The sequence below is a fragment of the Phycodurus eques genome, chromosome 14 (genome assembly GCF_024500275.1).
Source record: "Phycodurus eques isolate BA_2022a chromosome 14, UOR_Pequ_1.1, whole genome shotgun sequence".
NCBI classification, from domain to species: Eukaryota; Metazoa; Chordata; class Actinopteri; order Syngnathiformes; family Syngnathidae; genus Phycodurus; species Phycodurus eques.
In genome coordinates, this window is record NC_084538.1 from 7289696 (window position 1) to 7310379 (window position 20684).

The 20684-nt window shown below is 42.8% G+C and overlaps 1 protein-coding gene across 2 annotated transcripts; it reads right to left on the minus strand.

Annotated features, from left to right (window-relative positions):
- Positions 1-353: 353 nt before the first annotated feature.
- On the minus strand, positions 354-19097 carry ptpn21 (protein tyrosine phosphatase non-receptor type 21). Of its 2 annotated transcripts, XM_061695655.1 has the most exons (19): positions 18888-19097; positions 17877-18171; positions 15758-15927; positions 15193-15290; positions 13665-13732; positions 13486-13556; positions 12607-12694; positions 12434-12522; positions 12118-12205; positions 11815-11894; positions 10520-10580; positions 9953-10037; positions 8375-9879; positions 6506-6646; positions 5009-5227; positions 3863-3991; positions 2777-3011; positions 2542-2702; positions 354-2146 (listed from the first exon to the last, which is right to left on the minus strand). In XM_061695655.1, the coding sequence occupies exons 2-19, from the start codon at positions 18054-18056 to the stop codon at positions 2018-2020; spliced, it is 3597 nt and encodes a 1198-aa protein (XP_061551639.1). In that variant the 5' UTR covers positions 18057-18171; positions 18888-19097; the 3' UTR covers positions 354-2017. The 2 variants fall into 2 exon arrangements, with proteins under 2 accessions (XP_061551639.1, XP_061551640.1); XM_061695656.1 differs by lacking the exon at positions 6506-6646.
- Between the last annotated feature and the right edge of the window lie 1587 nt (positions 19098-20684).

Below are 20684 nucleotides of genomic sequence, written 5' to 3' on the forward strand. Positions count from 1 at the left end.
TTATGTTTGTTTTCTAAAACAAAAAATAATTAATATCTAAAAAAATATATATAGAACAATACGTGTCTTTTTTAAGGTGCTTGGAATTGCAGCTACGATGTTTTTGTGAGAGCACACGGTATTGTAGCATGATCTTGGTGAACACTCGATTCTGATTGGCTCAGAAAATTCCATCGGGTACATTATCAGCTGATACTGTAGACCCTTTGAATGTCATTCCATTGTTCCAAATTAATGCGCAACACCCTTAGTTGTTAGATTATACGAGCAAACATGGCTACCTCAGATTTTCTGATATACTCTGAGGACAGAAATTTAAAACTGAGTGATTCAATCATTTACTTTATTTGGTGATGACAATTTGATGACTGGGATGTTGCTGAGGAATTTGAGGGGGAAAATGAAGAGACAGAACAGCACAAAGACTTCACTCCGTAAAACTGAAATTAACGCCAAGAAAACAACATAATAGACGATTAAAAAGCTGAGACACTTCCTGGCACAATAACGGACAAAATAGGAACCGAACACTTCACCCTCAATATTTAGAATGATACCCTGCGCCGTCCAGTCAAGACAGAGTTAGGGTCTCAAGACAGTTTTACGTTTTCAAAACAGGGTTAGGGTTTCAAAGTAAGTGCAAAACAAGCGTTAGAGTTTCATATTAGGGTTTCAAGAGACTTTATGGTTTCAGAACAGGGTTAGGGTTTCAAAGTAAGTTCAAAACAAGGGGTAGCGTTTCATATTAGGGTTTCAAAAAAAGGTTAGTGTTTCAAATTAGGGTTTAAAGAGAGTTTTAGGGTTTCAAAGTCGGTTATAAACAAGGGATTTTAAATTAGGGTTTTATAATAGGGTTAGAGTTTCAAAGTAGACTTTCAAAACAGGGTTTGGGCTTCAAATTAGGGCTTAAAGAGTTTTAGGGTTTCAAAACAGGGTTAGGGTCTCAAAGTAAGTAAGGGTTAGTTTCATGTTAGGGTTTCAAAACAGCACTTGGGGTTTTAAATTAGGGTTTCTTTCAAAACAGGGTTAGGGTTTAAAAGTAGAGTTTCAAAACAGACTTAACTAAACTAAATGTGTGAAATGGTTTGACATCAACATGGGGAAGGCAGCGGTTGTGAGTCATGCAGGGCAAAAAGCAGTCGTCTTGTCACCTTGCTTTGGTCTTTATTTGCATGAGCTACATTACCTAGCAATAATCTTCTGGAAATTATTGGGCGACATAATGGGATATAAAGACTCAGAATGATACACATGTATTTACTCAAAAGTTATTAGATTTTTTTTTTTTTAACCAAGAAGTGTGAAAATTGGGGCCTGGAAAAGGCATGGAATTTTGAAATCTTAAATGTGTAAGAACCCTGTAGTCACATTTTTTATGCTCTTATATAAATACATTTCAAAAGGCACAGCATTTAGTTTTTGCATCATAGATAGACTTTATACAGTTTGTACAGTAAGTATACATTATCAACAAACACCTGGACATTGACAAAACAACCACAAGAAAGCCACTCTGGCTTCCACTAAGACTCCATCAGTGTTAAAATAAAAAAAAAAAAAAAAGAAAAAATCTGAAAACCTGAAGCAAATTCGGGACTTTAAAAGACACAGTGTCATTGTTCATGCATGTGTAAGCTTGTAACTGACCTCCTTGTTGTAACAATTCAACACACACACACAAATCACACAAACACTTTTGTTTCACTGCAATCAAACTTTGCTTCGTCTTAAAAAAAATAAAAAATACAGTCTGAAGGCACTTGATCAAATGTTTAAATTAAAAAACTTCAAGTTTAAAACAAAAATAAAATCTCTCTTTGCTGTTCTTTTTCCTTCATTTGTCAATAAGTCACACTGGTCGTCATTTGACGCAACTCGGGTGGTACAACACAGTACTGTTCAAAGTGCTTCATCCAGCAATAATCAATGTAAAAAAAATAAAAAGACAACCTATAATACTGTTTAGGAGAGAGGTGGATCAGCCTAGTAGTAGCACAAAGCACATCTTTGGGGGTCCTCAGATGAGGCGGGAGTTGCGGAGGTACTGGACCAGCACCTTGTAGACGAAGGTGTACTGGGACAAGTTCTGGACCATGATCATCCTCTGCTGGCGTAGCTTCATAAGCACGGTCTTAATTTCCAGCACCTGTGTGATGAAAACCATCAAACAGGAAATTGTTGAGACATAGGAAAGAATGGACACAGCACCAAAAAAAATAACTTCAAGAACAAAAGGCGTAATGTAGTTGAAGTCAAATTCAAGTCAAGCCTCATGTATGCAAAGTCAAGTCCCAAAGTTGGCGACTCGAGTCAAGTCATGTTGCTCGAGTTCAACACCTCTGCTACATGTGCACTTTGGGTGCAGTTTTTCCCCAAATTGCCAGTCATTTATTTTTCAAGGGTAATGTAAGATGACTTTGGAATTAAACTAAACTTTTAGGTTCAGTTTGAGGTATATTTACAGATTCAATTATTGACGGTGCTGAATTAGAATTACAAAATGACCAAATGGCATTTTTGAGAACGCCTCCCCTCGGGTACCTCGTTGTGCTCCAGGCAGGCGATCATGATCTCGGACAGGATGACCACGCCGCTGCGGCCCACTCCGGCGCTGCAGTGCACCAGTACGGGCAGGTTGCTGTTCTTTGGGTCACTGATGCTGTTGGTGTGCCTCCGAACCGACTGGATTTCCTCCAGGTAGGCTGGAAAGACCGCAACAGGAACGTTAAGCCTCCCCAAAAAAAATGTTCAAGAAGTTCTCCCGAGCCAGACTCACTGAGGAAGCCTTTTAAATCCTCTGGACAGCCGTGGTCTGGCCAGTCTGTGTATTGCAGGTGCCACACGGTCCTCTCCTGGCCCGTCAGCAGGTATTTGATCTTCAGCCCCGTCGTGGCGTAGCAGCCCGACTCGGTGCGGAAGCGCGTGGTGATCTTGAAGCGGCCGTACGTCACCGTGTTGTGCCGCGAGCCAAGCCGAGGCCAGTAGCGGAAGCTCTTCTCTCGCCCGCTCTCCTGCACACGGAGGCCAGACAATTGCTTTCAACACGACAGAACCCAGTGTCGGGTGGTAAACTTCACAACTCTTTACCCTTAACACAACTCTGTTTCAGCTTTGATACGACCTCTGAAGGCAAAACATTTGTGGGTGGACTTTTCCCCTTAAGAAAAAGTGGAAACATGCAGATTTTTCCTGTATTTTTCAGTGTGGCAGTTGCAGGAGTTGCCTTTTGACACCAGCTTTAGTTTTGAATCCATCTATATACAATGGCTCTTCACTTTACCTTGCTTCGGCTGCAACGGTTAGACTCATGGCACATTCGAGGTACGCACACAAAAAGCTGCGTTAATGATGCCTTCGCTTACAATACGGAAACAATATTAGACAACAACACAAAACTTAGTAAAAATAAAGTTAGATTATTCAGTACACTACAAAATGCAGTTTTTGCTGACAAATAAAACAGATCATTTGCGGAGAGAGAAAAAGTTTTTTTTGTTTTTTTTTTATAAATGCAAAAAATATACCGAACCGAGGCCCAAAAAACAAGGTACGGACTGTACCATGGCCCCGCCCCTACTAAATATGCATAACAGGCAGCGTGTCAGCAGCAGTGGCCCCCTCTGTTATGGCCTTTTAGAGCAGAATATATATGGGTGGGTCAACTTAGTAACCCTGTTCTGTGTCGGTGCCATTTATTCTAAACATTGACACTGGTGAAGAAAAAAAAAAAGACAGATACATGCATGTTCTGGCTACGTTCCTACCGCCAAATGCATAAATGTGCCAGGTGGAGATTAGAAAAGAGGGAAAATCCAGGCTTTCAAAGGCAGAGAGAAAGGGACTAGTAAAACATTTGATGCACCTCTTCGGCAGTAACCATGGCAATGATGGCGACGCCCTGCTCCCACACCATCTGCCAGAAGTCCTGGCATGTGTTGGAAAGAGGGCCCTGGCTGGCGATGTAATTCCACTCATGTCCTCCGACGGTGATCTGCCGAGACAAAGACAATTGTTTCCTTTTTTTTTTTTTAAAGAAAAGGATGACACAAAAATAACATGACTTACAGTAAAACCTGTCACACCACAAGCCTAGCGACACTCTTGCATCACAGCATGCCGCACATTTATTTCTGGACGCTTGTGTCTTTTGTTCTCACAGGTAAAGCTCAGCGGCCACTCTATGAGACGATATTTATGGCGAGTCATCAAGGCTCAACGCCCTGCTGCGCCCACACGCAATGACAAAAATTCCAATGTTACCTAAAGTAGTGTCGCCCATCTGTCTAGTATGCGTAACTCAAATTTGGTAGCATTCAGACCAAATCTCTAGCACAGAAGTACAAAAAAAATGGACAAGACCCAAAAATGGCTGTGGCAAACCAGAATGGCAGACTTCCTGTGTCTTTTCAGGCATGACTTTTTTTTTAGTTGTTCTACCCATGGTAGACATGTCTACAAAATTTCACGATGCAGAGTGTATCTGGCTTAATGGGCTGAGTTTTCAACATCTCGAGGAGAAGTTCATCTTTGAAGATCACATAGAAAACGCCAAAAAGACGATACAATGGCTGCTACAAACCCAACACTGGCTGGCTGACTTAGTTTTTTTGAGTATGGATTTCTTGAGACTTTTTTGTGGGCCGAGTCAATATCGACAGCCTGACCAAAATTAAGTTTTTAAGTGAAACTGAGTTCAGGGGCTGAATTTCCAAAATCTCTGGTGGTCCATCTTTGAAGGAAACCGAAAACAGCCAAAATGACTAAAGTGGCCACAAAAACAAAGTGGCAGACTCGCTTGTATTTTCAGATGGGGCTTCTTTTTGTGGGTCTTCTAATGCTGTTGGATGGTCATTCTTACCAAATTTGATGTTCCGAAGTCAAATTGGCTTCAGGGTCTGAATTTTCAATACATTCTACAGGACACTACCGAGCAATCGTGGGGATAGTGTCAATCAAATCTTTCATTCATGCCCTTTATCGGCTCTCGTTGGGATGCGCGAGCGCTTACTTTAATGTGCGATGCGTTGATGTAGCCCGTGTTGTTCTCCTTGGTGGGCACCAGCTCCACACGGGTGTCATCATAAGGCAGCACGTCCTGGAAGCGGTTCTTGTCTGCGCTCTCGGCCATCTGGGCGACTGTGCACTCAGCCGCCGGACGACACTTGGGGATGCTCTCGTACTCCTTCAGCAGCTCGCCCATCTCCATGTGCCGCTCCAGGACTTTGCACTGGATGACATACCAGGTAGCCCTGATTTAGTTACTTATTTACCATTTTTTAGTATGTTGTGTCAAAGGTTAATGTAACTAAAAACACATCCAAACTGGAATATGTTTTCGCATAGTTTGCTGTTGTCATCTGGACTCTGAATACCCTTCACATGACAGATAATATAAAATAAAATAGCACAGTGGAACCTTCAAACTCAAGCCCAACAATTTAAAGTTCAGCAAAAAGATGCCCCAAATGGCAAACAAGACTTGGGACTTCTAACCGTGGTCACATGTGACAGCAAATGTTGGGAGACTTATGAATACAGTGAACCCCCTTAATTCACAGTTTGGCATTTGCATATTCGCAGATATTTTTTTGGAAACCTATCCTCAGTTTTTCTACTTTGCTGTTACAATTTGCCTGTACTCCTTAACATTTATTATTGTGTGGAAATGTCAAAAGGTGAGTTTAATGACTTCATAGCGATTGAGTAAATTGCTAGTATACACATTTGTTCGCCCATGTGCAGATGTGCATTTTATTGAGGCTTGATGGTATGCTAGCTAATACTATTTATGAGCCTCATGTGAAGGAGATTCGTTTGTGATGAATGATTTCATGACCTGTTTATGTAACATGGGTTCACGATAGTATACAAGATAGATGCATGACATTGTTCAAGACCTTTTACTTGCCTCTGAGACCTCCATACACTTCAGGTCTTCGGGTTCGGGTTATTGAGGGTTTCCAGAAGTGAAGCATTAGTCGGTTTCAATGCCCCCAGGTGATGAAACAAATTTATGAACACTTGAGATCTGCTCAGACTATCGTTACATTTAAATCTGGCCTGAAAACTGCTTTCACATAAATGAAAAATAATGTTTTCAAGATCTTGCTTTTATTTTTATAACTTGATAATCTGTGTTTTGATTGTATCTTGATTTTCATCTTTTAATGTGTTTTTACTCATTATATTTTGTCTCTAAAAGCACGATGGATTTACCTTGTGTACGAATGATGCCATACAAATAAACTTCCCTTAACAATAGGAAAAATTTTACTAAAATTAGAAGTGAAGAAGCATCACAGAAGGGTTTGTGTTCCACTTTGGCGTTTCCACTAGATATCAAAAGTGTTCGCATGACAAAATCCAATTGGTGTGAAACTGAAGTCATTTTTAAATAGAAATTCACGCTCACCGTGTACAGTTTAATGCTCATCCAGGTGAACGAGGCTAACGTGTTTAGCTGCAAACAAGTCAAATGGTTGCTAAATTCATAACGCATCCCTACCCTCTCGTCATTAGAGTCTTGTTCAGGCTCGTCCTTGACATCGCTCTGCGCCGGGTGCCTGGATATTGACAGGCCGTTCAGATTGGCAACTTTCAGGGGCCCCATCTTCCTCACATCCGACCGCACACTCTTCTTCATGCCCTAGCGTGACGAGAGGAGTACATACAGGGATACGGTGAGGACGACTGTCTGTATGATTTTCACAGCCAGTGAAGGTGGCTCGCTTCGATGGGGGTGGAGACAACAACACCCCGCTTGGAGTGCCACAGGTGAAATGTCACCTGGCCGGTTTCCCGACCTACTTCTTTCAGAATTGAGTGCCATACCACAGCAGCTGATGTCACTCTGATACAGTGCTGAAGGCCAATTGAGATTTAATGCGCCTGGGAGGAGGGGCCAGTGACATGAGAATATATATGGAAGACTCCACCCCAAAAAAAAAAACAAGGTTTTTTCTAGCAGCTTAAAACATGGGAAACTGTGGTGCTGTGTGTGGTTGGGTTGCAGTACTTATGGTTCAAATGTGTGGGTTGCATCTTTGTATATTGCATGGTAGTGGGGTGAAGAAAAATAGATCCTTGCAGGAATCAAAAAAAGGATATTCACACTGTTGCTGTCTGCAAAATTGGAGCATTAGACCTGTAACATTATAGGCAAGGCCTCCAAGACAATTTACAGAAACGGCAAACATCAATGTGTCTGTTTACGCACAGATAGCGCAGCTTGCCGCATTCAGATAATTAGATGTGTAGCGATTTCCACCCTACTTTCTGAGGTGATGTATACAATAGTTGTCTAAGGGCGGGAGAAGTGTCAGGGGTTCAATTTTGCACCCTGGTCCTGCCATTGCCGAATCCCCATACACTGATGCCTCTATTATGCAGCCTAATGACATTCCAACAGCTTCTTCCCTCTTGCGATCAACTTCTTAAACACCTAACCTATAATTCCATTACAATAAGATGGCAATTTTTTGACTTGAGTTCGTTGTCACATTTCTGTGGGGCCAATTATGTATTACTTGTGCACTCACTGTGGTTGTCTCGCCATGCTGCACTATTTGCATATACTGGCCACTCATGCCAGAGTAGCATCTGCTCCATTTGCACACTGATTGAGGAGTATCTGTAACATTTGCACAACCAACATTGTCCCAGATGATCGCACTACTCGTCGCTTTAAACCGCATTCACTCATTGAAGTCTCAGCGCCCTTTGCACAATGGTCATTGCACCGGACTATTGCAATATTAGTCATTCGAACTGCTCTAAGTGCTAGAGGACTGCATCTTTTTGCACAATTGTTTTTTGTCAATGTCTTTATGTCTCCAAAGTGTTCTGTAAATTGACTGTCTGTTGTACTAGAGCGGCTCCAACTACCGGAGACAAATTCCTTGTGTGTTTTGGACATACTTGGCAAATAAAGATGATTCTGATTCTGATAATGTTATTGCCTTCTATGCATTAACTGTCTTTGTTTCCATTTAGTTGCAATTCGTGATTGCACTTTGCAATAGCACATTTATTAAGTTTACTTCGGGTACATGTATTTTTTTATCTATCATTTATTCTTATAGAATTCATTTGTGAACTGAAAATTGTTACATAGTTGTTACAAAGTAGTGCAATAAAAAAAAAAAAGAAATTCCCTAACAAGGAAAAATCGTGATGATTAATCGTGATACAATGTTGATCAAAATAATCGTGATTATTATTTTGGCCATAATCGTGCAGCCGTACCTGTGATACTATCTCAGAAGCCAGCAAATTAATGGGTAGACTCCAACACTAGTGACACAGTGACCTGGAAAAGGCTGCCTTGATGGGCTGTGTGAAAGTGGCTTAAAGTGAAACGTAAAAAATGACTCACTGGAGGAGGTAAACCTTCGATGGTCTTCTTGGCCTGAGGCACGTCAGACACGGGCCTCTTCTTGAAGTCCTTCTTGGACTTGGTCTTGGCCTCGCCGCTCAGGTCTCCCTCCGACACAGAGGGCATAATTCTGGCTTGCCGCACCTCACGCAGGTACAGTGGCTCAGTCTCGTGAATCAGGGGGTGTACTTTGTAGGTGAGGGCGGCAGCTAGCGAGGGGTCCAGAGTCGAGCCGATGGGATAAGCAGGGGGGGGCTCCAGGGGAGTCTGTTGTTGAGGAGCTGTGAAGGTGTGATGCAGAGGCTGCTCTGGGATGATGGCAGCTATTGCATCATGAGAGAGCGGGGTGTGGCGCCCTAAATTGTCCTCAAACTCCTCCTCATCGCCACTGCTGTGCACCAGCATGGTGGCGTCGGAGAGGGATTTCTTGTGTCCATACTGCACGTCCTTGGTGTCACCCCTGTCTTCTGTCTTGGCCCGCTCCAAAAACACATTGAGCTGGGAACCCTGCGATCGACCTCCACGCGGGGCCGGAGGAGGCGTGGCAGCTTCGGCCGCCGAAGAGGACACGTGCCGCTCTTTCAGCCGCATCCCCTCGAGGCTCTGTGCCAGTCCGGCGATTTCGATGGAGTTGCGCTTCTGTGCGTGGTAAGCCGGTCTGTGCGCGGGTCCGCTCAAAAGAGGCTCGGAAACCTCTTGCAGGGAGTGAGCCACAGGCAAGCTGTCTTCCTGGAAAGTCTGGACAGAGTGGTGCACACGACGTGTGATGATCAGGTCTGGGTTGCTGCTGCTGACATAGAGGTGGCGCGACAGGTCTGGCGTGCTGTTGGCGGGCCGAGGGTGAGCGTACGGGTACGGCGGCGGTGGTCTGTACACCTGCGTCCTCATGATGTTGGGGGCCGGATACTCTTGGGCTTGCTGTAGCTGGACGTTGGTGAGCTCCGGGACACTGACCGCCCCCACCACAGGTCTCCTCTCGATGGGGTAAGGGTGGTATGGCGATGGGCTGTGAAAGCTGGAGCCCATGTGGAAGGGATAGTGGTGGTGGTGCTGGGCGGCGCCACCATGCTCTCCCCTGATCTCGGGCTGACTGTAAACAAGTGGGTCCGGCCTGCTGTAAGCGTACGAGTGCCCGATGTTCAGGTTCCTCATGGAGTGGCTCTGACGGTGCTCCTGGGACAAGAGCATCCCCCCGCCGCCTCGGTTCTTCTGCCTCATTACAGTCTCGTAGTCAGGAGTGGCGCGGTAAGAAGGCGGGATGAGGGCGCTATGGCGATGCGAGGGCACGTAGTCAGGCCGGGTGACGTCGCTGGTGATTGAGGGGTTGGAGGACATTGGTGAGGGCTGGAGGTAGTGCTGGGGGTTGGTCAGGGAGCTGGTACTGTGGGCGCTATACACGCTGCCGTTACGCAAGCGCCCGCCGCTGCTGTACTCCATAGGTGGACAGTCCAAGCTGGTCTGGGAGTGGTAGTAGTAACCATTCTGGCTGTTCATGTACAGGTTGTCTATGACAGACAACATGTCCAGGATAAGCACTAACGATGAGCGCTGACACAGCACACAAATTTAAAAAGTTACCTTGCGATGAGGTGTAAGGCTCCGTGAAATGGCCATTGTAGTGCATTTGTGGCGGGGGCATCATGTAGCCCTGAGGCTTTGGCTGCTGTTCAGAAAAAAAAGGGACTCAACTTAGTGTTCTTGTGATACTAATATTTAAGCAATATAAATGCATTGTCACAATAGCGCAAACATGCTACTTAATTTGGTATTACTTAACAACCCTGCAAATAATAGTAACCGTAACAAGTATATAGAAATATTGCTTAAGTATATATGCACTTTACTTTTTCAATACAGAGCTGTCATGATGCGTTTACTTTTGCACTCCATTTGCACAAAGAAGTTATTGTGCCCAATTTTTATTTTATTACAATTTCCAAGAGGAAGTAAACATTATTTAAGTTTATGTGCACATTATGTTTTCAGTGTTCATACATAACTATCATGTTTATTACTTTTGTACTCCATGTGCACAAATAGGTTGTGTGCAGATTGTATTCAAATGTTTTATTGATTTTATTGTTTTATAAATTGCTGTGGGAACAAATTGTTGAATAAATAAACAATCATGTGCATTTAACTTACCAGGGACAATCTTGTTGACGACCTACGCCTGACCGGGTTGATGACTGCAGGCGGCGTTTGTCTAGTGAGAAAACAAGTCAGTCAAACACAAATGGTCAGTGACGGTTTACTTAAACACACACAATATTTTTTTTACCAAAACACATTATATTCATTTTAGGAGTAAACAATGAAAGTCAATTCCTCACAACTTACAGCTCAGGGACATTGCCTTTATTAAACCGTGGTAGCTTTAAAGGTGCCATATTTGACCAAACCAACTTTTTCTAGTATTTGGGATGTTATATTGGCTCAGTAAACATGTGAAATATGAATTACAATCGTCCACACATTCCTGAGCCGGATGTTTTTCTGCTGAGAGGCCTGAACACATGTCATTCGAATTTCTCGTGCTCATCTATGTCACTGGCGAAGATCTCCGCCTACCTCTCTGCTCCCGAGCCAGCGCTGTCAACATAACAAACACGTGTGCTCTCACAATTGGGTCTTCTACACGGTGGCAACCAATCAGAGGAAAGGGGGCATTCTTAGCCAAATATGGACAAAGTGGATACAAAACTGGGTCACACAGAAGCAGCTGTCAAAAATGTAGCTGTCAGAGCGGCCTTTTCTGAACACTGGACATCGTCACTAACGTACAGGTATAGTAAGTAGAATACATTTAGAAATAAAATCTGTTTATAAATATTTTTATTTGCTTTTACAAAGATAACATACCCCAGTTTGGATTGGCATCGTCAGAGGTATTAAATTATTATTGCAGGTCTAGTTTGCAATGGTGTGTGTTGCAATCACTGCATCACACAGAGACATTTCTAATATGTAAGTAAGGGGGTTCTCAAACTTAGGGGAGGGGGGTGGGTGGGTTTGAAAAAGTTAGTGCCAACAAACAAAAAAATATTAGCAACAGCTCTTAGTTGACTGCTGAAACCACAATAATAAACTTATTGTTGACAGTGCATCAAAATTGACAATCTTTATAAAGAAAGTCCTATATTTCTAGCTTTTGTGTTTGGTTGTTGCAATTATCTTTGAAACGTGCTACTTGGGCAACTGCGCTGCTCACCCCTTATTGGAAGGCAGAGAGGGACGGGAGAGCATTGGAAAACGAGGAAAGGCTAGAGTGAGGAGAGACTTCTGGGAGCCCTCAGGAGGCATGGGGTCACACTCCTCCCTGAGGCGGAGGTGTGTTAGGAGTAGAAGGTCAGACATGAGTCTTCCAGAAGTCAGGAGTGGCACTTGCCAGAAAACAAACGACAAAGAGCCAGGAAGTGGGCTAGACGTGTGAAACTTACAGGCTGCTCTTGTTGATCTTATAAAACTTGAGTCTGGCCAGACACATACGACACACATATTTGGAAGTTTCCATGTCTTCCTGCAGGACAAAAAAAGTGGAAGTGAAAACGAGAGCGACAGCGAGAGGACTACGGCTGATAATACGTTCCTGCACACAGACTTTCGGCCGATGCTATGTAACTTTAATGGCCTATAGCCAGACAAGAACAACACAGGCACATTGTTCTGACTGGCTCAACCTAAATCCAATAAGAGAGAGCAATGTCCAGAAGGTGCACAGAGAGAGAGCGAGAGAGACTTACGGTCTGGAACTGGACACTCTCCTCTCTGTTGAGCAACTCCAAGGCAAAGAAAGACCTGTTGTGACTCATGTTGTTAATTTCATTCCACCTGCATGGCCAATTCAAGCAAAAAAGAAAGGAAGAACACATGATGTCATAGCAGTCACACCAAAATGCTCAATACCAACGACACGCATGGGAGAGCAAGTCTAGAATTCATGTCGCTATGCAGGCACAAGCGTGAGACAATGTTTATAGAGCTGTCCGTCTTCCTGACTCGGTTCCTTAAAGGCCACATTTTAGGTGTAAAAGAACATTTGAGAACCACCGGGATTACCTGAATAAATGAAGAGCCCTGCCATTTTTTTGTTTCACAAAGATCCCATCAAGGCAAGAGCCCAGCGTCACATCCGAGCCCGTGCTGTCCTGTTTACACAACATGAGAAAAGCAACTCATTTCATAAAGGGGTGACGTTTTATGGCACACATTTGAGGCTGGCTAGAACAGACCTTGGCTTGGTAGCTCTCCTGGCCGTAGCCCTCCATTTTCTCCACCTCTTGCATGTACAACATCTCGGCCTCTGGAGACGACAAACCCCTGAGAACAACAAGTCAATAACTTCAACAACTTGTGCACAGTAACTGTCACAGAGAACCAAAGAAGGTTTCATCTTGTAAATAAATAGTTGGTCTCTCATAAAGTGTGGGCAGGCACAAACTTGAATGCTCGGTGAAGGTGTTGACACGGTGGCTATTTTCGTATGTTTGGGGATGTGTCTATGCGCCACATACACACCTTTTTTTTTTTAGTCTTTATGGATGCCCACTTTTCTCCCCACGCTCTGCAAGTAGAAGTCACTTTCGCAAAGCTAAGGCTCCGGTACCGTTCGTCATAGTACCAAAGGCCCAGCAGTCTATGTTGGCAGCATATACAGTCGCTCACTTGCATGAGACACAAAAACTGGCCAATGTCAGAAAGACAAGAAACGTGCTATTCTTGATCCTTGGGGTATTTGACAAAAGCATGTCCCAGACATGTTATTAGGACATCTCGGAACTGTTCTAAATTGTAGAATTGTATAAATTGTATTCTCCTTTAAAACCAACTTTGGTGGTGCAGTTTGTTCAGTTATGTGTGGACCAAGACTGATTGAAGAAGTGGTCTCGGTCTGCTTGCAAGAGAACTCTGCTGCGATTGAGAAGATTAGTTATGCCACTGTCAATGGTGTGTTATGATTATTAGCTAGTCCAGAAGCAAAACCTTCTCCATTACATTCTTGTGACCAACAAGTGGTTGTGCCATGTGGTTTGTTGTGAGGCATTTTGCTTTGCTTGGATAATTCAGCTGATGAGAACGGAAACTGATGGCAGTACGCTAATGCCGCTCACCTGTAAGACTGATAGAGAAGGGCCACTTTCTGAGTAGCCTCCTCCAGAACTCGCTCATCTTGGATCCAGTCCTGCAACGAAAAAACCCCAATGATGCAAAGTGACTTCGCATGAGGCAACCAACGGGTAAAGCGTAATTTCTTCACATGGGTACAGCAGAAAAAAGAGGAACTGCTTACGATAGGGAACAGCGCAAACTTCTGGAGAAAATCCTGGGAATCGTAGCGATTAAAGTCTCCAAAGTCCGCTGTTGAAGGAGGAAAAGATGCATTAACCAAAGTCCACTATGCCAAATGCTAAAGCTTAAACTTGCATTCAAGAATGCACTACGCATTTTATTTTTCTTTCAGATGTAAACAGGTCAAACAGTGCCAACACAACTGTTGAAGCTCCAGCCTGACTGCTGGCAACACTCGCAACTATGTTCACTATCCTCGGCATCAGCAATGTTCTAAAGCGCGCCCTTCACTCCAGTGCCCCCATCGGGGACATCAAATGGGAGTTATACCATATAATTTATGCACAATTTGAATTTTTTTTTCAAATTAACAGGCAGTGGCGGAAGCGGATATAAAACATGCAAATGGTGAAGGTCGTTGAAGCACACCCGTGATCTCAAAGGCTCTGCTATGCTAAAACGCAGGCACACAAGCAGTAGAGCCCGATATAACTTTGCCAGCAGTGTTTGAGATTCTTCTGGCTGGCCAATAGGTTGGTAGGATATGTCAGAGCTTTGGGCTCACGGTGCTGGAACTCAGATTCACACATTTACAAGTCACTGTGTGTGTGTGTTTGTTAACCAAACAAACAAGGGACATTTATTTTCAGATTGCAGCGCTTTGACTTTGGGTCACCAGTCACCAAACTGCAAAATAGGCAACTTTACATTTAAAAAGCTTTTAAGACCGGTGTGACAAATGTTTCATCAAATAATGGCCTCCACTCTAATTGATACCTTGACTCAATTAACTGCTACCTCAAATTTCGTCTCTTGGTGTTTAAAAAATTACAAAATTAAAAAAATTAAAATAATTGTGGCGGCCCGATATAATACAGTGTTATATTGTATGGTGAATATTTTAGCTGTGGGGAAAAAATACTGTATAGTGGCTGGTTTTTAATAAACAATACTGCAACTCTATTTAAATTTTAAGGAAAAACATAGCAAAATGTTAAACAAAAACGAGGCAAACTAACAGTAATTTACACTTGTTCTGACTGTGTAAGTGTGTTGGTTCTGCTGCTTTAGTTAGCAACGCAGTGCAAATGGGCTCAGTAGTTTGCAGTCTTTATTATCAAAGGGTGAAGAAAGACATCTTTGAACTGAGATAATTACAGTTATGACCCATTTACTCCTGAGAAGGGGGAAAGGATGCGTACATTTGTCTTAAGTGGCAGACGCGACTTATCAGAGGGATGGACAATATTTTTAGGTATGGTTTATAATTATAAAAAAGTATTATAAAAAATGCGCTTTCACGAGTATTGGCCTCCTTTCGAATGCCTGTCACTCTGCAGTTGAGTCTATAAACGCCCCAGGCCATGATATGAGGAACAATTCGCAAGGAGGCAGTGTTTCAGGCAGTGTTGTTAACATTGCGTCTTATGGATAATGACTATTTGTGGTGCCAGCAATTACTTTGTCTGAGACAGCGGGTGACCAAAAGTGTTCCACAATAGCAGAGGCATTCAAACCATTCACGTTACCTTGCACGGCGAGGCTAGCCAAATGGATAGCTTGTTCTAAAGTGCATGAGATGCGGCCCTCCAGCACATCCTTCTTCAACTGTAGATAATACTGATATCTGTAGGAATAGATGTGGTCATTTTAGTCCAGCAAATGGACAAGGGGCTGAAAGGAAGAGAATTATCGTATATACGTGTCCAAATTCTGAGAAAAGAATTCCATTTTACTATAACAAAAAAAGCTTAACAGTCAACAGCATGTGACAAACTCATTTAAACTTTACTTTAACGATGGTGGACAGAAAACTGTGACGCTGTGGCATTGCAGGAAGATTATTGCACTTACTAATCATCCTATCAGACTGCTTGATACCATCCCCTATGCTGCTCTCAGTATGTGGGGATTGCTATGATAGCCACACAGTGATGACATACCGTTGTACCACAAAATGACGGCAAATTGAAGATGTAGTCACATGGAGTTGACTGCTAATATTCACTGTTAGACGCGATATTGTTTCCTTGACAAATCCTATTTAAAAAAATAAAAATCAGTTTTAGACTAAACAAAACAGAACCTTGTTACCTCGTGATTTCCTGCTGCAGCTGTGTAACACTGGGGATGTAGAACACCACTCCGAAGTAGACGGTGGGCTCGACGCCATACTTGTCCAGCTGCTTCTTTAGCGGCTTCTCCAGGTCGATCCACCTCTGCTGGTTCTGTTTGTTCAGGTACCACAGACTGAAGAACGTTATCTAGCACGTGGAGAAAGCACAAACGTCTTATGATTGACGTAAATGAGATGGGTGTTAATCAAAACTAAGCATGACAGAATGCAATCTCGACCTCTGATTTGGAAAACAATGTAAATGGAATCTGTTGGTTCCAGGGTTTAGACTATTTCCTATATAAAAAAAATAAAATAAAAAATAACTGAATATGCAATTGGTAAAATGTTTTCATGTTCTTCTTGTCATTGTCCGACAAAATAGCATCTCTCTCCAAATTAATGTTGTATTTTTTTGTTTTTCGAATAAATAAAACATTTATAGATACAGTACATATTTTTTTGCAAATCTTGTGTGAGACCTATTATAACACAATCAGAAAGAAAGCGATGAAGAAAGAGTCTTGACCGATATCGCAACAATTTAATACTATATTGTTCTCAATCTTTGCACGTTTTCAGCACTTCACACATATGGAATGTATTCAGAACCAAAACAAGGATATGAGTTTGGTTGCACTTTGATGTTAATGTCGATAAAGTGTATGTAATTTTAATGACTGTTTTGTGTTTAAAATGTGTCTTTCCTAATTATAACAATATAGAACAGCTACACAAGTAGCATTAATAAAACAAGACAATTTAATGCTTTATATAAATACATTAAATTAATCTGGAACACAGTTGACATTAGCATGTTTGTGTGGCCCACGACTGTTCCAGTTTGTGGCCCCTGTGGAAAATATTTCTCAATAGTTTTGGTCTGTTTCCAAATTGTACAACTTTAGAGGCACAATTGACCCTAACATTTTGGGTTGAGCTAACTGTACTACTATCAGGGCTTATTTTTCCCCAATATTTTTTATTGAATATTATGACTTTAAAAAAATATTTTTCCCGATAATTTTGGTCATCTTATGAGGTGTTTTTGTTTTTTACAATTCTGGTAAATTTCTGAATGGTACAAGCTGTATGTTTCCTGACACTTTAGACCAATTTAGAGTTTGTCATCCCAGCACACATTTACAAATGATATGGCCCAAAATTTGATACCTAAAGTCCCAGGTGTGCTCAAGGACTCAACACTAAATTTAAAAGAATAAAATGTTCCTCGTGCAGGGATCAATAGGCATGGGGGTGGCTGGTGTCGGTGCTACAGAGAACTGTTCAACTTTTAACAGTCTAACAGCTTCTGGAAAGAATCTGTTCCTCAGCTTGGTGGTCCTGCACCAGATACTCCGTAGCCTCCAGCCTGAGGGAGATGGTGGAAGAGAAGGTGTGAGGGGTGGGTTGAGTCTTTAATGATGTAGAGAGCCCTCTTTCTGCATCTGCTTGGAAAGATGCCTTTGGTGGCAGGAAGGCTGTTCCCCACAATCTTCTGAGAAGCCTTGAACATCCTTTGTAGTGCCTTCCTCTCTGCAGTACAGCAGCTGCTGTGCTGATCTGAGGATGCTCTCCAACACAAATCTGTAGAAGCTCCTCAAGACACTGCTCCCCATGACGCTGCTTAGGGTGATAGCTCCTCTGATAGAGGAGGAGATGGTGTTGTGGATCATGACAGTCTGTGGTGTGTTGGTCCGGAAGTCCAGGACCCAGTTTCCCAGTGATGGACGCAGCTCTAGAATGTCCAGCTTTTACACAGGGTCTGTGGGATGATGGTGATGAAGGCAGAGGGGAAATCCAAGAAGAGCAGGCGGACATAGAAGTTCTTGCTCTCCGGGTGGACCACTGATGAGACGGCATCATCAGTGGAGCGGTTCTTAAATCCATAAATGTAAATATTCCACTGTATAGGTATGAGTCTTCAAATAGCCATTGCATTCAATGGTACAAATATAAATCAACAACAACAAATGTTGTTATCTTGTCTCCTCCTTGACAATTCAAACATTGTCATTTTCTTGCTGACAGTGCAACAACACTCTAATAAACCTCATATGAGAAAAGAACAAGCAAACCTATGTACTGCTGACATACCTCTCTTAACTCCAGTCTCTGAGCGACTGCCTCCAAACATTCCTGGCCCGTGCTCTCCACTGACAGCGTGAACTCCACAAACTCGCCATTGAGCTGCTGGATGCGGGTGACCAGGCAGCTCTTGCTGGAAACGGTGTACCTTCTTGTGCGCTTGAGCTTCAAGCCGAAGGGCAAGGGCATGATTCACGCCGGTGTGGATCCTTCGCGTCTAGTCCTCCCAAATGACTCTCCGCGCTGTCCCTTCTAATAAGACTTTACGAATGATAGACGTCATGGGGATCATTGTCAGGCAGACCTATTTTATATATTAAAAAAAAAAAAAAAAAAAAGTGACAAAAGATACACGATTAATGGTGTAACTTGTGCTTTCGTTCCGCCACATAAAATAACACACACCGTAAAACTTTATGGTGCCACACTGAGAGCTGTCTCTAATACTGTATTTTGGTTTATTTATCTACACAACAGAGTCAAATTATTAGAAACCCCCTTCAGTATGATGCAGTGAAGTTCTACACCACTGCAAGAATACAATAACGCTAAATTGATATAGCTATTTATTAGGCCTGACTGTAGTTTTACCTTTGTCAAGTCAGACGTGCTAAAAGTTAAACCTGCTTCATAATAAAATTAGCTAAAGTCTTAAAATTGGTCCGACTGGGCAGCTTTTAATTTACCATAATGATTCAACTTCCAGTAATTAGTCGGCTCCAAATACTCTGGAGTGTGGAACTCCACAGCGCTAAATCCCTGCCCCCTTCATTTTAACTAACGCCGAACTACATTACGACTCCACTGCTGCTTTAGAAATTAAACTCACCCCAAGATCATAATCTCAAAGTAACCGCGCCGGTATATAAAATCGTCTCGGCAGGGTTACCCGCGTGAGTAATAACATGCAAAAACCGCAGGGTTAGCTCTAGCTTGCTAAAACAAGCCCAGCAACTAGACTACACCCGCGAGTAGCTGACGTCGCCGGTAAATATTGTAGCCGGAGCCGCTTGACGTTACCCGGGAGCCGCCAGGAGAGAGTTTAAATGTCCGACGAGTGTTTGCGTCCCAGCAGTAGCTCCACCACGAATCACACACTTATTCCTCGTTGTTGTTGTTGTTGTTTTTTTAAATATATTTTTTAAAATAACTACATTAAATGCCGAATGTGTGAGTCCCTAGGTCAGGTCGAAAGTGTCACTCCATGCCTCACTCAGGTTCCGAGCGTGTTTTGCTTCCTGGGATTGGAGGCGCAACAAGAGTCTTCGTCCGCGGATCTACAACTTTTTCATTTGTGTTTTATCAGAAAATGGATGGCTGGATGGATAGTCAAAATAAAGGCTCCCACACACACAAATATTACGCTATACTTAAAATATGTGTATGTTCTAAATAAAATGATACGTGTCTTAAATTCGTAAATGAGCTCTTGAAAACAATATGTATTAGTGGCACCGTCGCGGAGGGATACGCGGAGATTTTCGGGGGAGCCGTGACCTCAGACAGCTGGAATGCCAAGTGGTGAGAATTCTCCAAATGGGACAGCTGCCTGGACCGGCTGGCCGCTGACCTGCATGTTTACCTTCCACTTCGTCTGACAGCCCTTATCGCACACGCTAAACATCGCCTTGTGTAAGAAACGCCAACGTTTTGTTTGCAACAGAGCCCCCGCGGTCACATTTTTCTCTTTCTTTTTTTCGCCCAATCATAGGTCGAGCAAATACAGCGTGTTGAACAATTTATTGCAAATTGAAAAGCACTTTGTGGTGATTCACCTCTGTCAACCAAGAAAAACCTAACTCACAGTAACACATGTATTATTCATTTCACAACAGTAACACACACCAAAAAAAAAAGAAGTCACAACGCCAATATTCCGCATTTCGTGGTAGTATCAGCGTGGAAATGGTGAATGTTGAGCCTTTTTTTACGCCTGACAAAGTGCCCGTATTGCTATTTCGTCTGAGAGGTTGAAGCCTCCCTAATTAGTATCAGAGGTGTAAACATGAGACAGAACGGCAGTTGTGTAAAAGGGAGTAACTCACCGCAAATGGAAAAAGCCCTGCCACAAATAGCCCCCCCCCAAAAAAAAAACCCTCAGGTACATGATGCACCCCAAAAGGATTTATAATTGCTTACATATGCCACCGGGTGGAGCCATAACACTGCTTTTCCATGTCGAATAGAAGCTGCTGTACTCCTTTTAAGTACCTTAGCACCAAGATGTCACAAAACGAAGCCAAATAAACTACTTTGCTGTTAAGACAGAGGTTTGGCGCCATCTTGTGACATATTAAGGTACTTCAGCAATTAACAGAGGATAGTTTTTTTGTTTTTGTTTTTTTAATCCATGAATAGATGAATGCACATGTAATGAAAATGCGGGGGAACAATGTATTAGAAAGAAGATACCACGTTGTGAAGTTTCTTGCTCGGCAGTCACTTCTCCCGCCCTGTTGTGTTTAAAGCAATTGTCGCTTTCTAGTGTTTTATACGGCACACCAGTCACACATCTAATCATCTGATTATGGGATGCCGTGTCGCTGTGTGTCAGTGCATACAGTTTTGTCAATATCCCGCTTTGTTGGGGTTCTGTGCGAAAAGGCACAGGTGAGAAAAAATTCAAGCTTTACTTTCACATCTCTGATGAAGCAATTTTGCTGAAAACGTGTGTGAAAGGGGGCTTTTGAATGGCGGGACAGGGGTGCGATGTATCACACTTGATCCTCACACAACTACCACCCTGTTGTGTTGAGTTCCCATTCAGTGACGACTCGAATGTGAGCGGAAATGGACGTCTGTCTCAATATGTGCCTG